Raw genomic sequence first — 16,888 nt, 5'->3', positions numbered from 1 at the left:
GCGTGCGTTCACAGCCAGGCCATGTATAAAATGGACTTACAGCAGATGGCACAACTCTGCTGTCGCAGGACAGGACGCGAGGGCACCATAGTCCTTTGGAAGTGCTCCGATAAAAATAAAACAAAAGAATGAAGTCAGATTGCTGACATCGTCCATCGAGCATGGTGCACACATGTCCACAGTGGGTGTGTGCTGACCAGGAGCATTAAACTTAAATCCACTTCTGTCCTTGGAATAATAAATAGATAGACAATAAATCCAGTTTGTGCAGGTTTTCCATGACCAACAGGACATGTCCAGACCGCGTGTGCACATGGGGTGCAGGAACATTAAACTTAGACCCACTTTGCTCCGCAGAAAAATAAATAAGTACAGTTAAACACAATGAATCTGGTTCTTGCAGCTCATCTGATGCTGGACAGGACGTGTGCAACCCGATCCCACATGTGCACGGCGGGTGTGTCCTGACAATAAATATATCAGTAAATAAATAAATAACGACAAAGAATCCATTTGTGCAGCTCATGCATCCAGACTAGGGCACTTGCCAGGCGGGTGTGTGTTGAGCATTAAACTTAATTTCCACTTCGTTCCTCAGAAAAATAAATATATAAATAATAAACACAATAAACCAATAAATGTGGCTCGACAGGACACGTCCAGCTCATTCACATGCGTGCGAGTCAGGTGGGTGCCAGCCGAGTGGCTGGTGGCTGCTAGAGTGTTCAGTTGCTTCCATAAGTGCTGTTCCTCTCCGACCATATAAAAGGGAAATACGTCACGAATGACGTATGCTGTACAATCATCCCACCTTGACAAAAGAACAGTTCAACGTCATCACTAAAAGTCTAAAATTACCATGACGTTCATGCCCACGATGAGTGTATGGATGTAAACTTTCAACCACAACTGCGGTTTGTCCCATTACTTATGGGCTTTAATGGTGTATGTATACAAATGGCCACAATTCCTGAATGGTTCATGCAACATTTTTGTTAAACCCCTCAAATTAATCCCTAAAGGTCAACACGAAAAGGACATCTTAATTATTTCAACTCCTTTGTATTCTACACAGGCAAAATTACAAAAGCAGTCATGATTCAAATACTTATGGACCCAACTGTATAAGATCAGTGCAAACCATAGTTTACAGAGATGAAATGTGAGTTAACAGTGTGGTATCTCAATGCCATAAATAACTACTGTGAATTGTTTGCACTGCTGCTTTTGGACCTGCATTTGAAAGCTTGTTTGGTATGTTGTTTATTGGTGCTTCCTGGCATTCCTTCAGATGCTTCCTGGCATATTCAAACCTAAAATCCACATAAGTTCTTTTCAGTAGCTTTATATACCATTCTAACATACCTTCCATATCTGTGACAACCATAGTAGAACGAACCCGTCAACATTTTTATATCTGTAAAAGTTCCTTCATCTTCTGCAGTCCACAGGAGCCCAAGTTCAGGTGGCAGGAGACATGCTGCCCAACTCCACAGAACGTGCAGTGACAATCTCTGGGACACCAGAAGCCATCATCCAGTGTGTCAAACAAATCTGTGTGGTCATGCTGGAGGTATGTTGAATTTTGGAAATAGCATTAATATATGTAATATGCTTTAGAATGGGGTGACACTGGAAAAAAAATACAGATAGAAGAAAGGAACACGAGAAATAATGGCCCAGGCATTCTACAGCAGTAAGGCACCTTTCTACAGTGGCTCTATAAAGTATTGAAATCCTAAGATTTTCACATTGTTTTTCTTTTACTGTTACATCAAATCAAAAACTACAGTGACACATGTAGAGCACATACCTCCATCAGCACCTGAAGTGGTCTAACAGGTATCCATTCTCTGGACTTTTTTGTAAGTTGGAAAAAAAAAATCCTGGTAACCTATGGTGTTAACCATAGACTGTAGGATGTTGGCGCAGAACATTGCCATTTGGAACTACATAGGTGTAATTACATGACACAGGGAGTTAGCGGTAGTGAAATGGGCATGGATAAAACAGGAATAATATGCAAACAGGTTTACAGCTGGTACATTCATTTGTCTTGATTACAAATATCAAGTTTCTGGTCATATCTGGCTGGTTTGTGGTAGAATTAATCATAATTCTGCTTTGACATCCTGACACCGCTGTTGTGCAATGTGCTGTTAGTATCTCACAATGGTTGCCAGACCCTTGGTGACTACCAGAAATCACAGATACATATGTACACCCCTATTAGCACTCTACGTGCGTTATATTTTTCAAGATCTGTACATTAATCCTTGAGAAGTTTACAAAAATTTTCAAAAATACCACATTTCACAATGTCAAACAAAAAGAGAGAGAAAAAAATCATGGCTCCACCTATTAAATTAGATCCACTCCCAAAGATCAATTTCCTTCTTGGCCCTGCCCCACCCTTACACAAAATTTCCCAAAAAATTGGTTCAGTAGTTTTTGTGTGATCCTGTGAACAGACGAACAGTACTGAAAGCACTATCTGCTTGACAGAAGGAAACATTTAGGGATTGTTGTGCAACAACTAAAATGATGCTGTTTAATGACTAACACTTTTACAGTCGGTTTTTCAAGACGTTCACTGTACATGTGTACAGTACTTATGCCATCAGTTATTTTGCTTTCATATTTTATATATTTTATTTTATATGGTCAAGATTTGTTTTCAGGAAAAAAAACCCTGCAAAAAATAGAATTTTTAATACAAAAGTGTTTTTTTTTGTTTTGTTTTTTTTACTGGAATTAAAAAAGTACAAAAACTCTTTAAAATTATTTTTAAAAACAAGGTGGAAAACCTCAAGGGTTCACATACTTTCTAGCACCACTGTGTGTTTTAAAAAATGTAATATATTAGTGTTCCTAATTTGAACAAGACTGATCATTTTAAATTTCCTTTCGGGAATGATAAAATATGAGTTGTAACTTTGACATTAACTAGGTCACAAAACCCAGCCCCATTGCTATCCATCACTGTCACGCTAACAAGCCATCTGCTTGCTTAATAAGAGCATGTTGAGTGTTAGACCATTTTTGTCCATCTGTGTTTTGGTAAAAAAACACAAAATGACAGCTTCATCCTTTTTTCTGTAGCTGCCTAAACACTCCTCTGGATGTTGCATGTCTACGTCAGCACTGAGAGTACATTCTGTGTATTTATATTGTATGTAAACCACATTCAAAAATCACTGCTCCAGATGAAATCTGATAAATTAACCTTCTCTACTATCTCCAGCAGCCTTATTGCTACAATTTAATGCAAATCAATAATGCTTAGCTATTATAATGCTTTTGCAAATGGCAGCACCTGGCCAAATAATTTCAACAACTTACCTGCTAGCACATATGTACAAAAATGGGAAAAAAAAGTGGCCTAATGTAGTGTTTAGACCCCCATCACACATATGCCAATTGAGGCCGAATGGCGTCAGAATGACAGTCAGGAAGTTTTGACGTGTGGTTTGAAGACAGACCGACATCATACTGTGCTATGTATGTCCACCTCCACCGGACCCTGGCCAAGGAGGGCAAAGGAAATGTTGATCTGTAATAACATGTATGTGACACACATTCATCATGTGCCGTGAATGTGAACAGTGTGCAATCAAACTGAAAGCACCATTTACCACTGCAGGTCAATGCGTCTTACAGTGCACGCCACCCCAGATCTGAACAGGCTGTTATATCCATAATAGATGTTACAGTACAGATGTATTTCCATTTCCATTCCTTCCCATGGGAGACATGAATAATGTGAAATATTGTCGATCATATCTGTGACACCACGGGCAGGTGTGCTTCATCGCTGTTTCATGTCTCAATACACATATTATTACTTTATCACCATCTAACTCTGTAGGAGGAATGACGTAGAACTGTTTTGCCAGCCCATGACAACATTATTAAAATGAATCTCACCTCCGGCACGGTCCTAGGAGCGTTTCACAGCATAGGTTGGACAGGAGCCAGGGACCACAGTCTGTGGTGAAAAACCCTCTCACCCAGCTGTGCTGTGTGCTGCAAACAACCACGGCATAAATAAATTCCATGTGACATGCTGCACACCGATAATCCAACCAGACATCACGTTGTACAGAATTGCATTGTGCTGCTTATGCTGAAGTGAGCAAAACAAACAAACAAAAAAAATTAAGTTCGCTCGAAAGGTTGCGTCTCACGAATGTTGTGCAGCAGCAAACAGTGTCCAGTGGCTGACAGTGGCGCACACATGCGTGCTGCGCACATTCGCACACGAGTAGCAGCTCATTCAGCCATTTTTAACACATACATACACACACACAAACACTGAGCAATCATTTCAGCACCTGTTCTACGCACGCGCACGCACACGCATGTGAGGTCAGTGGGTGCTGGGAAGGAGAGGATGAGTGAAGATGTGACCGCACTGATGCCAGCTTGGACACATATGGCGTGAGTCCAGTCCACACATTGGTTATACTCCGATGTCCAGTACTGCCAGGTCCTGTGCAAAGGGAGGACACAGTGCTGCCTCCCTTTTATGGCCGTCTGACAGCAGTCTGTGTCGTCTAAGTGTTGTCTAGCTGCGATCCTGCAGGTGTGGATGAGGTAGTCTGGACGGGATCTGCCCACAGTCTACACACCTCTTTCCTTCCCGACTGCGTCAGGACTATGGCCACTTTTGCTGTGTCGGCCTTGTTCCTGCACATTCTTGCTATGTTTGACGGGGGTCTTAGTTTCTCACATGCTGTGTATTTATATTGTACTTATGCTGAGGATATGCTGAGTAAATAAATAAAAAAAATACAAAAAAAATAAATAAATCAATTAATAAAAACCTCTGAGAAATAAATGTTTCTGACTTTGTGTACTGTCCTCATAAGAAAGCATTAACTTAGAGTTTAATTGGAAAGGGGCCCCAAAATATCTGTTGGACTGTAAGCCACTATCTGTAACATTCAGTATGCCAAATAAGTATGAAATATACCAAAAAGACAAAACTTTGTGGGAAAAGACCATTTTTAACGAATGGATATTGTAGTCACATTTAATCACCAAGAATTGTTCTGTTCTATTGCCGTAAACTGGCCGATGCCTGTTTAGCAAAACCTGGCCATTTCAAAATTGCAAGACTAAGGAGTCGAATGTCTGCCCCTGACCAAGGAAGCGTCTCTACATCATGGAGTTGGTCCCCGGGCACCGGGCTGTGGCTGCCCACTGCTCCTAGTGGTTGGATTGTGTCTAACTGTAATTAGGATGGGTTACATGCAGAAGACAAATTTTATTGTATGTACAATGACAATAAAGGCTCTAGTCTATTCTATTTTGTGTTGCCTAACTCATCTTTGTTATACACATGCGTAGCATATTTCTGTTGATTTCAAAAAGTGCAAGAACATGAAACCCCTGAACAGTGCTCCACAGTATTGTAACTACTGAATGTGGTTTACTGATGGTTCTCCTAGTATAAGGTACTGACTTTGTTTCTGCTTTTCTTCCCATTCTTCCAGTCCCCACCAAAAGGTGCCACGATTCCTTATCGCCCAAAGCCGGCCTCCACGCCTGTCATTTTTTCTGGTGGCCAGGTGAGACCTGAGTCATGAGCAGTGTCAACAACACATATAAACATTTTACTATAACACCAGCTGCTGCCTGCAAGTCAAATCTGTATTACTTTCACTGTAGGCCATGTCTGCACAGGAGATGGGGGACGCATCGTGACTGCATACTGTCAAACATATTTCAGGCTATATTAGGCAATTCTGTTGCAGATAAGAGGCAGTATAGCTACGTAGGCAATATGTCACCAGGGAGACAGAGGCTCCAATGCCAACCAGGGCTTGACATGGTTCAACTGTGACCATTGTGGGAGGAAGCTCACTGTTGCCTGAAGTGATCTTCCCCATCACCAAAGTGCAGTTAATTGCAGCAGACAGCATCTCAATGACATTCTGCCCAGTGTGAAAAGAGTGGTGAATCTGCAGTGTGATCAGCTGAGCAGAACAAGAAAAAAATTGCAATTCCCTGGACTTGCAGCTTGAGACTAGCTTCAAAAAGGAGCAGGTTCCCATAGAAGCCCATGTTAAAATGTTCAGTTTTAGAGCAGAAATAAACATATTACAGCCAAGTACAAAAAAATGATTTTGGTCTTTATAGCTCGTTTCCCCTGTACAGTGGTGGTGGTGGGGGGATTGCCATAAAGTTATGCATATTTAAACAAGAGTTTTAAAAGGTTTTGGTAGCTGAAACACTTTCCAGTACCAGACAATATAAACACGCTAGCTCTGTTTAAGACCAAAGTCCCTACATGACCACAAGAGGACTTACAAGTAGACTTGCACTCATGTAGGCGAAAATGACAGTTGCACCAGGTGGACCTAGTGTCAAGTAGAGAATAGGGCCAACTCTCTTCATTAGGGCCCGAGTAGGACAAAGTCCTGCGAGGACCCTAGTGTAATTGTGCTGTTTATTATTATTATTATTATTTATTATTATTCGCACTTTTCAAATCCAAATTTCGCCCTTTTCCCATGCTCAAAAACTTACCAAACTTTGCAAAGTCAAGTGCAGAACAAGTTGGTGAACATAGGCAATGATCACTGTGAAGTTAGGAGTAATGGCGTCCATGTGACAATGTGCCAAGTATTGACCCTTGGTCATGAAATTACGTTCTTCTTTTTGATGGTTTTAATTTTATCATATCGTGAAAATTGATACACAGGTCAAGCATGACAACCTCTTACAATTCATAGGGGCGTCACCCATGGGCGGGGCAAAATGCCTGAATAGCGCCCCCTGGAAACTTTCAAAAACCCCTGTCCTTAAGGGTTTTTTTGGAGTAGTGAGATGAAAATTGGTACACATGTGTGACTAGCCATTTTGAATTTTCGTGTGAATTTGTCGTGATTTCCACACGTATTTGAATGAAATCCTCCTAGGGATTTTGTCCAATGCACTTCAAATTTCTTTCAGATCATCCAGAGATGATCCTTTATTGATCCCTTTTTTGGGATCAATAAAGTTGTCTGAAGATCTGAAGATCTGATACTGATCAATTTATCAAAAGCTTTTCTCTGTGTCGAAGGGTGTGGATGCTATGGTGCCGCCATTTTGAAACTTCGCCATAGAACATCAAGTCATGATAACTCCTTCATGCTTTGCCTAATTGACTTGAAACTTCACATGTGTGATGAGGACTGGACCCTGACCACACCTGGCCCCTCTCTTTGTGCTCTGAGTGCCCCCTGGATGATGAACCTTCAACTTGTCATAACTCGTTCACGCATTACCTGATTGACTTGAAACTTCACGTGTAATGAGGGTCAGCCCCTTAACACACCTGGCCCATCTGTTTGTGCACTGAGCGCCCCCTATTGGAGGAACAATCAACTTGTCATAACTTCTTCATACATTGATGTGCTTGAAATTTGAACTGTGTGATGAGGGATGATATTTTGTTCGTGCGTGCATGCGGAATAAACCATTTCTTCATTCATTCATTCAGGGTTGGCCCCTATATGCGCCTGCCCACATCTTGTCACAAGGGGACACGATGGCCTAGGTAGGCAGTCGTGCAGCACGAGGGCCCGTATATGATTTTTAGATTTTTACAAATATAAGATAACTGATTATTAGACAACCTTCCTTCTTCAAGATATATTTTTTTGGAACTTTCTGAGGACCACGCCTGCATTCGATCATCTTTTGTTCTTGTTTTTTTTTGTTTTGTTTGTTTGTTTTGTTTTGATTTTTTAAACAATGTGTTTCTTTGAAAATGATGTGAATAAAAGCACATTTTGTCTGCAGACCCTCATTTGTTTTTCCACCACATGCTGTAACACTGCCATTTTGTGAGCCCAGTAAGTGTTTTATGACTACTAGCATTGTTCAGATAGCCATTAGGGGCTCACCGTCTCTGAACAGTACGCTGGCACGCAATATTTCTTGGCTGCCTGGGAGTTTTTTGATGGCTCTTCTGCATTTTTGCAGCTTAAAGTCTTCCCTGAATTTTGATCACCGTGTCTTCCCATCAAGCAGCACTGTAAGCTAGTTAAAGGCACACGTCTCATCTTTTCTGGAAGGCACACATGGTTAATGGGTACTTGGCAACACCAGTTGTTGAGGATGTATGTAACAAGCAAATTGTAGACCTTGAATATAAAATTGCCCCAATTTTTCAGACATATTTCCAGCAAAAAAGTCATATTCATAACAATACAGTGATTTCAATTTTAAAATAATGATTTCCATGTTTTTTTTTAACCTTTCAGGCCTTCACGATTCAGGGACAGTACGCCATACCACATCCAGATGTGAGTTGTCAGTCTCTGTTTATTTTCAAGAGTTACATACTGTATGAGAAAGATGAAGAACAGTGTCAGCTGTGCTGCTGTAGTTAGTTGCAGACGTGATCACAGTGATTCATAATTTCCTTGAAGTTACGTAAAGGAGACTCTGAAATCAACACTTCACAAATTTCACCATCCTATTATTTGTGGGTGGACATATACCTGTGGAAAAGTCTGTATACCTGATTTGGTGATTGTAAAAACTGTCGGATATAATGATAAAAGCAAATACAGTAATGACGACTTTCATGTTGATGTTTCGTTTCCATATAGTCACCATTAATAATCTGCCTTCATCTGTCCTTGTCCAAAGAGCATCTCAAGAGCTGCCCTGTGTTACTTTCAGCAATTCATAGTTGGGCAGTGATTGATGCCCATGGGGACGGAGGATGACGGTGCCATCATTCATATGAAAGCTTGACAATCTCTTCTACCCTCATTAAAACTTCTCTTAAAAGGAGAACAATGCTTTAAAGCATCTATCTTCTGGTTGTTCTTGGATACAAACAGGAGAGGGGCATTCTGTGCCCACGTTGTGGAGAAGAGAATGATCTGAAGTTTCGCTACAGGGCAACTAGAGAGCTGGAAGTTGTGCTGCAGTTGCACTGTAGTCTAATATAATTAAACAATTTCACAACAGTAGTCTTTCATTTAGAAGGAAAGGAAGAGGTTGAATAATCCCAACCCCAAATTAGAAAAAGTTTGGCCAATATGATAAATGCAAAAAAAACAAAAAAAAAAAACAAACCCTAAACCAAAACACACAAACAAACAAGTAAAAAATAAAAAAACACAAAACAAAATAAACAAAAACCCCAAACAGAACAAAACAAAAAACAAAATGGTGTGACCCTTACATTTACTTTGACTTCTATTTTATTACAGACAGTATGAACCCAATGTGATGGACGCCAGCAGGTGGTGCTGTGCAGAAGAGGTTAGTAAACCTCACTCCCCAAGGCTGAAAGATGCTTTCGCAACAGACGCTAGCACCCATGTGTTTTACTCTTGCGGTTAGAGGGCATGCCTCACATCCTGGGGACTGTGAGTTTGAGCCCAGAGTGGGACGAAGTGATACATGGTACATTAGTGCTTTGACCCGGATGGGAGTGCGGTTTAGGGAGGTGAGTGTAACGGAGGCCAGAGTGCTGTGAAGGGAAAATGAATAAACCTTACTCCCCAAGGCCAAAAGATGCTATAGGAGCAGACGCAAGAACCCATAGGGTTTAGCCTCATTAGAGCGCATGCCTCCCATCCTGGTGACTGAGTTTGATCCCAGAGTGGGATGAAGCGATGCACGTTACACCAAGAAATGTTTCAAGTGTTATTTTGTCCCATTCTTCTTTCAAACATGTTTTCAGGCTTGCAACATTACAGGATCATTGTAGTTGTTAGATGTTTTTTGCTACAAAATTCTACACACATCCTCTATTGTGCAGGGCAGGACTGCAGTCAGGGTAGCCCAGTACCATGTCCTCTTCTTCCACATCTGTGCCTTTGTAATGTCCATATGAGGTTTTAAGTTGTCATGTTGAAAAACTGGATGTCTCATAAAATGATATCGTCTTGAAGGCAGCATATGTTTCTCTAAAATGTCAATGTACATTTCTAGATTAATTCTGCCATCATAGAAGTGTAAAATTGCATTTGTCAAGACTACTGACAGAACCCCATACCATGACAAATCCTGGCTTTTGGACTTGTTGCTGTGAATGTTGATGATACTTTTTGTCTTTGGTCCTGATCACATAGCATCCATTTATTCCAAAAAAAGATCTGGAATCCTGATTCTTCTGATCAAAATATGTTTACAGTATGTGATGTCCAACACAGATTCCTCTGAGCCCAGAAAAGTCAATGTCACTTCTGGTCAAGGTTAATATAAGGTTGCTTTTTTGCACAGTAAGGTTTTAAGTGGCATTTGTGAATGTAACTCTGCAGTATAGTGCTTGACATAGGTTTCAAAAAGTAATTCCTTGCCTATGGAGTTATATCAGCTATTGATGGTTTTTGATGCAGTGCCCTAAACTGCCCCCTCCTAACTTTTCTTTGGAATGTGTTGCAGGCCTTAAGTGGAGGAATGCCTGCATAGTAACAAACAAAATTAAGTTGACAATACAAAACATGAAATATGTTGGGTTCATATGGTCTGCGATGACATAGAAGACACTTTTTTGCACTGTATTGTTCCACATTTTTCTGATTTGGGGTTGTAGATCATCTGGTAATTTCAAATCCCTGCCACAGACAACCACCATCTCTCCTGATCATTTTTTATGGTTTTTGTCCTCCACTACCCTGTGTCCTAGCTGGCCTCCTTCTCCTCACTGTTTGTTCACTCTATGGTTTTGGTTGGCTTCATTTCTTGGTGTGACCTATGTAACATAACGTCTTAGCTGTCCTTTCCCTCCTAACCCTTCAGCAGTTGACCAAGCTCCACCAGTTGGCTATGCAGCAAACCCCCTTTACCCCTCTTGGACAGACCACCCCTGCTTTCCCTGGTACGTACCCACAATGCCCTTTAGTTACTTCCCTGAAACTTTTTCTTTCCCCATGTTTGTCTTTCTCTTCTTTTGGCACAGCATGACATGGCTCTGGTGGTTTCTTTGCTTCTATTTCTCATGGCTCTATCTGATATTATGCCCGTGGAAAGCACAAAAGGGGATTTTACTTTAAAATTATGTCTTCAGAATTGCTTTATCATGCAGCAACAGGATACATCCTTCCTGACACATGTTTTTAGGTTGTGTGGTTTTCCATTAAAGATGAAACTGCTCAGTGAAATTGGGTGCAGACCTTGTACTGTAATTGCAAACAGATATCACCCTGCATTGGACTGTTTTGCATGGTCCTTGATGTCACCTTTTACAACAGCTGCCTCATTTCCTGCATGTACATTTGTCAGATAACACTAGAAGGTCTCATACATAAAACACCTGAGTGTATTTTGTTTAAATTATCATTTGTGATTTATTAAATTTACTGAATCAACAAGGCACTGCCTGTCAAAGTAGTTTTATTGTGCAACCCAGCCCAGTACTGTTCCATTGTGCATACAATTCAAACAAACAAACAAATAAATAAATAATCCATATCAGATCAATAAGGATGTAAATGTGATCATATGTTTTGGTTTGAATTTTTAAATTCAAATTTATCTTTTCATATGTTTTTTTTTTTCCTCAAATTCAGGTTTGGATGCCAGTCCACCAGCCAGCACCCATGAACTCACCATTCCTAATGATGTGAGTAATTCTGAAAAGCTTTGACATGATCACTGAGTGTGTCATAAATATGAATAATATTCACTAGTCTGCAAACAGGTTACTGTAGAATGCTTAATACACTCAAAGGACTGGATCTTGAAGGTGGACACAAAAATGAGTTGTGCAGAAGTCTCAAATCCATTTAGGGCAAGTCCAAATGCACATTGCTAATAAGCAGAGAGCAATATCACAATAAATGAGAGCAAAGCATGAAAAGGAGTTGCATTTCTCATTTTCATTAGGCATGGATGTGTTGTGTTGTTCCTAATTGCTTCATTTTTAAACTTCACATTACAGATGCTGATAACAAATGTGCACACTACTGGAATGAACATCTTTGGACATTGGTTGATAATACTGTCATAGTATAGGTCATAATATGCTGTCAAACTACCACACCATTGCAGGTGACTGGTTGGTAATATATGCAACCAAGCAGCATGTACATTGAATCTGCTTGTGTAAGGTGCATCTGAGTGTGACATGAGGCAGCAGTGGACTTAAGACCTGATTTTTGATGGTCTCAGGTGCAAATGCTTTCTGATAATGGAATATATCAGTGCATTACCTATGCAAACATCCATACCTCATTTTTAGACCAACATGCCCACATGAACGCAAATGGTACTTTGACCACAGTGAGACATAATTTCCTCGAAGTTATCTAATCACATGGGTGTAAAAGTGACCACTGCACCAGGTGGAAAATGGCAATGACACTTGCATTGTCATTGCTGCAACACTTTCTCTTCTATCAGATTTGGGGGGAGTTCATGCATGATGTCTGTGATCCATATACAAGGTCTGTCAGAAAAGTATCAGACCTTTTTTTTTTTTTTTTCAAAAACCTGATGGATTTGAATCACATGTGCTTGCATGAGCAAACCTTGAACCTTCGTGCGCATGCGTGAACTTTTTCATGCCTGTCAATTGCATCATTTGTGTTGGCTCATGCAAACACACGTGATTCAAATCCATCAGGTTTTTGAAAAAAGTAAAAAGGTCCTATACTTTTCTAACAGACCTCGTATTTGTCACAACAGTAGAATATGACCTGTTTGACACTTTGATTGCGAGAGGTTTCTACAGTCAGAGACAATTGTGGGACTTTCAGGGGAATTAATAGGAAACTATATCCATTTTAAATATGACAAGATCTTTTTAAACTCTATCTATCTATCTTATCTATCTATCTGTCTATCTGTCTATCTACAGTTGTGCTCAAAAGTTTACATACCCTGGCAGAATTTTTGCTTTTTTGGCTATTTTTAAGAGAATATGAATGACAACACAAAAACTTTGTTTTCACTCATGGTTAGTGGTTGGGTGAAGCCATTTATTGTCAAACAACTGTTTCCTCTTTTTAAATCAAAATGGCAACAAACTACCCAAATGAACCTGATCAAAAGTTTACAAATGCCTGTTCTTAATACTGTGTGTTGCCCCCTTGAACATCAATGACAGCTTGGAGTCTTTTGTGATAGTTGTGGACGAGGCTCTCTGATGGTAAAGCTGCCACTGATATGTTTCGGACTTTATTTACATCAATTACAAAGAAATACAAACAATATGGCACTTTATGGTAAATCTGCATGGAGTAGACAGTTCTCAAAAACTGAGTGAGTGTGCAAGAAGTAGAAGAGTGAGGAAAGCCACCAAGACACCCAGACAACCCAGAAGAAGTTGGCTTACGTGGCTGTGATTGGAGAAATTATGCACAGTGCAAGCTTTGCATTTTATATCACCAGTTATCCATCTTCATGATGAAGTGGTATAGAGGAGGATTTTCTTAAAAAGACCTGAAAGTTTAGCTACAAATTGGCAGAAGGTACATCTGAGATGCAAGCCTGGATTTGATCTGTTTTGGTGAAAGAAAATCCTTCTGTGCTCTACTCCAGTATGAAGCTAAGAGTAGTAATACAAAATGCAATTTTGCACAATTTCTCCAAATACAGCCACATAAGCCCATAACTTGTCCTGGGTTGTCTAGGTGTCTTGGTGGCTTTCCTCACTCTTCTCCTCTTTGGTGTACTCTGTTTTCTGTACAATAAGTCACACCAAAGTATTAGTCTTATCTGCACAAAAAAATGCATCATAAAACCATGTATACGTCTCACCGGTCCACAAATCACTTAAAAAAAAAAAAAAAAAAATAGCGCTACCACTTCATGCAACAAGAAGCAAAATTAATTTAATTGCCACACGTTTTAGTGAGCAGATAGTGAGCAAACATGAGCACAGGCTAACAAGTTAATGTTATTGTATGTTGCACTAAATGCCAGTAAACTGTTCCTTGTCATCACTGAACAAACATGGTGAGGTAAATGCACAATGTAATTAAACATTTGAAAACTCACCTGAAATCACTCACCCTAGAACACTTGCTGAATTGTCTACAGTTACTATCCTTGTTTTCTCACACAGTCATAACAGGTCTTGTGCCATGTAGTATGAAAGTTATTTTGCCTCTTTTAAGTCTAGAGCCTGGCTTTTCAGTTTGAGAGCATGATTTCTTAAAATTACTCATTTTAAAAGACACAGAATGTACCTCTCATTCAAATCTTCTTCTTGTTTTATGGCAGTTATCATCATGCTTTATTTTTAATGTAACCATGACACTGCCCTCTTGGCCAGGTCTCCCTTGGAACAGAGATCTTAATCTCAACGGGACTAACTTGGTTAATAAAGGTTAAATTAGATAAAGTAATAATAATAAAAAAAATATATATGCTACGGCCACTTGCCCCACCAGAATGTCATTCACAGTACCTCATTCAGTATACAAGAGTAGCTTATCAAATATGTAGTTGGTGCCATTTTGTGGCTACAGATGACAATGCAATATATATATATATATATATATATATATATATATATATATATATATATAATTTATAAGCTGCTGCACATTATAAGTGGAAGGTTTTTTCATTGAGATTTTTATTGACAAAACTTAAAAATGAAGTGTATGGCTTGATAGCTGAGTAGAACTGATCATCAATCCAAGCCACATCCAAATTATTAGGTTTGGTTTGGGGTTGGAACATTTCAGATTTGATTTTCTGTTGACACACCAGTGAAAACAACAGCAAAAACAAAAATACCCTTTCAATCTAAATTCTAGGGTACAGTAAGCTTTTGTACAATTTTATAATGAATGTCACATATAATGTACTGTAAATCTATTGTATTAAGAAAACAGTTTTTCCATGCTTCATGTTCAAGAACTTCTGCTCCTGTCTCCAGCTGATAGGCTGCATTATTGGACGACAGGGAACGAAAATAAATGAGATTCGTCAGATGTCTGGGGCACAGATCAAAATTGCTAATGCCATGGAGGGCTCATCAGAGCGCCAGATCACAATCACAGGGACCCCTGCTAACATCAGCCTGGCTCAGTATCTCATCAATGCCAGGTAACCCTTTAACAGCTGCAACTCTTGCAAGAAAAACGCCACACCTGATTGAATGTGTTCATTGTGGGTATGACATGACATTTTGACATTTATTGCACCCACTCCACATAAAACAAATCCGTCTTAGTAAGTGGCTCAAAATAAATTTTGCAGTTATATTAGTTTCAGTCAGGTCAGGTAACCATGCACTGTTGACATATGTTGCTACATCCACTACACTACGGAACTGTCTTGGGTCCTGGAAAGCCACCACCCTGGCAGACAACCAATCCCACTATTTGAAAGAAAGCATCAATTTGCCATAGCAAATGATGGTTTTGAAATGATGGTGTCCCCTTGGCCTTTACTGACCACTTGTGTCCTCAACACTGTGGCACCTGTGTGCTGGATCATGCCCAAGGAAATGTGCCACAAGGCCAAAATGTTGCAACCGATGTTCCCTCACAATGCAAGTGATATTCCTCATCGGAGTCTCCATAAGTAACAGTTCATTTGACACAAACTCCTTTCAGTGGTACCAAACTATCCTCGGAAGAGTTCTTGTACCAATGAAATCTAGTCATTGACTTAGGTTGCTTGTTAGTTTTCAAGTCTCACAACCATACAACAGGAAGCACCAGGACCAGGAGATGTGGACCTTTGTTTCTTGCAAAGATATATGAGCACATCTCTGAACCTCAAAGGCAAAGGACTGAGAGACATGAATGTCAAGGTACAACACAAGTGTTATGCAGTGTGCGTTTCTAAGCATGATCCAGTACACAAGTGCTGTATGGCCCCTTCACACATAACACGATTGTGGCAGAATGGTGCATGAAGGAGGATTTGAATGGCACTCATGGAAAATTGGAGCCACACCCAAACGCCTTGTACAGCAGTCACCACATCTATTTGGGCACGGCACATGCACTCTCTATTCGCATGCCGCTTGCGCCGGAAACCCATTTGAATGGCGGGCAATATGAGGTCGTACTGCCATCTCATCATGTTCGCAGCATTCGCATGGCATGTCGCAGATCAGACATATAGTGCCGAGGCCCAGGAACTGCACAAAATCATTGGCCATGTCAAACTGTGGTCGAATGGTGCAATCAAGGCAGCCTTCACACCAGTGGCTGAATGTTGGCAAATGGCAGATGACCCATTCGACCCACTCTCGGCCGGAGTCAGCTGGAGTCCATGTGCCACCCATGCACATCCAACACCACTCGCAAGGCACTTAGAAAAGGCGGGGCCATTCGCACTGCCAGCGTGAAAGTACAGAGCAGATGACCACTTTTGAGCTGGCCCCATGAGTGTGTTACCAAGCAACACAAATGGTGTGTGAGTGTGCCCTCACCTCCCCGCAACACAAATGGCATGTGAGTGTGCAGTGTGCTGCCCCACCCCAACAACAGAGATGGCATGTGAGTGCGTCGCCCCCCCCCACACAGCTGGATGGCTGTCATGTCCATGATGGCACAGCTGACAACTGTGAAACACCATGGCATATTGCAAACCCACACCACCACAACAGAGGTGAAAATAAAAATCCAGCCCAACTGTGCTTCACATCGCCAGCGCGCCAGCCGACCAGACAGGCACGTCACGTGACATGCGATTGCAACATCAAAATGATTCCTCCATCATGTGCCAGCCTGACTGACAGCCTCACAGAAGAATCAGCGTGGCCAGCTCAATTTTCCCACAGCCTGGAGCCGTGAGCCTATCTATGTGAGTGCATTGCTGCAATGGGAAGGTGGGCTTGTCGATCAAGTATTGATTGACATGGTCATATGCGCAGACACGCACTACAGTTATGCATTTATCAGGGGACTGTGGTTGACATGTAAACACCTCATGGGTTTGATGGCATTTGAAATCAAGCAGG

At 40.7% G+C, this 16,888-nt stretch overlaps 1 protein-coding gene across 2 annotated transcripts in view; it reads left to right on the top strand.

The window, feature by feature from the left end:
* pcbp3 (poly(rC) binding protein 3) overlaps positions 1-16,888 on the top strand; it is a 120,511-nt gene that overhangs the window by 85,401 nt on the left and 18,222 nt on the right. The window contains exons 10-15 of one of the 2 annotated variants that reach the window (XM_034186217.1): positions 1,445-1,573; positions 5,499-5,573; positions 8,259-8,300; positions 10,762-10,837; positions 11,529-11,581; positions 14,849-15,018. In XM_034186217.1, the coding sequence (XP_034042108.1) occupies positions 1,445-1,573; positions 5,499-5,573; positions 8,259-8,300; positions 10,762-10,837; positions 11,529-11,581; positions 14,849-15,018 (545 nt within the window). Of the gene's footprint in view, positions 1-1,444; positions 1,574-5,498; positions 5,574-8,258; positions 8,301-10,758; positions 10,838-11,528; positions 11,582-14,848; positions 15,019-16,888 lie in introns of both variants that reach the window. The other variant, XM_034186216.1, reaches the window with a different exon arrangement.

Source organism: Thalassophryne amazonica, chromosome 14 (genome assembly GCF_902500255.1).
Source record: "Thalassophryne amazonica chromosome 14, fThaAma1.1, whole genome shotgun sequence".
NCBI lineage: Eukaryota > Metazoa > Chordata > Actinopteri > Batrachoidiformes > Batrachoididae > Thalassophryne > Thalassophryne amazonica.
Note: the sequence above shows the minus strand (reverse complement) of the source record. Positions and strands in the feature narration are given on the sequence as shown.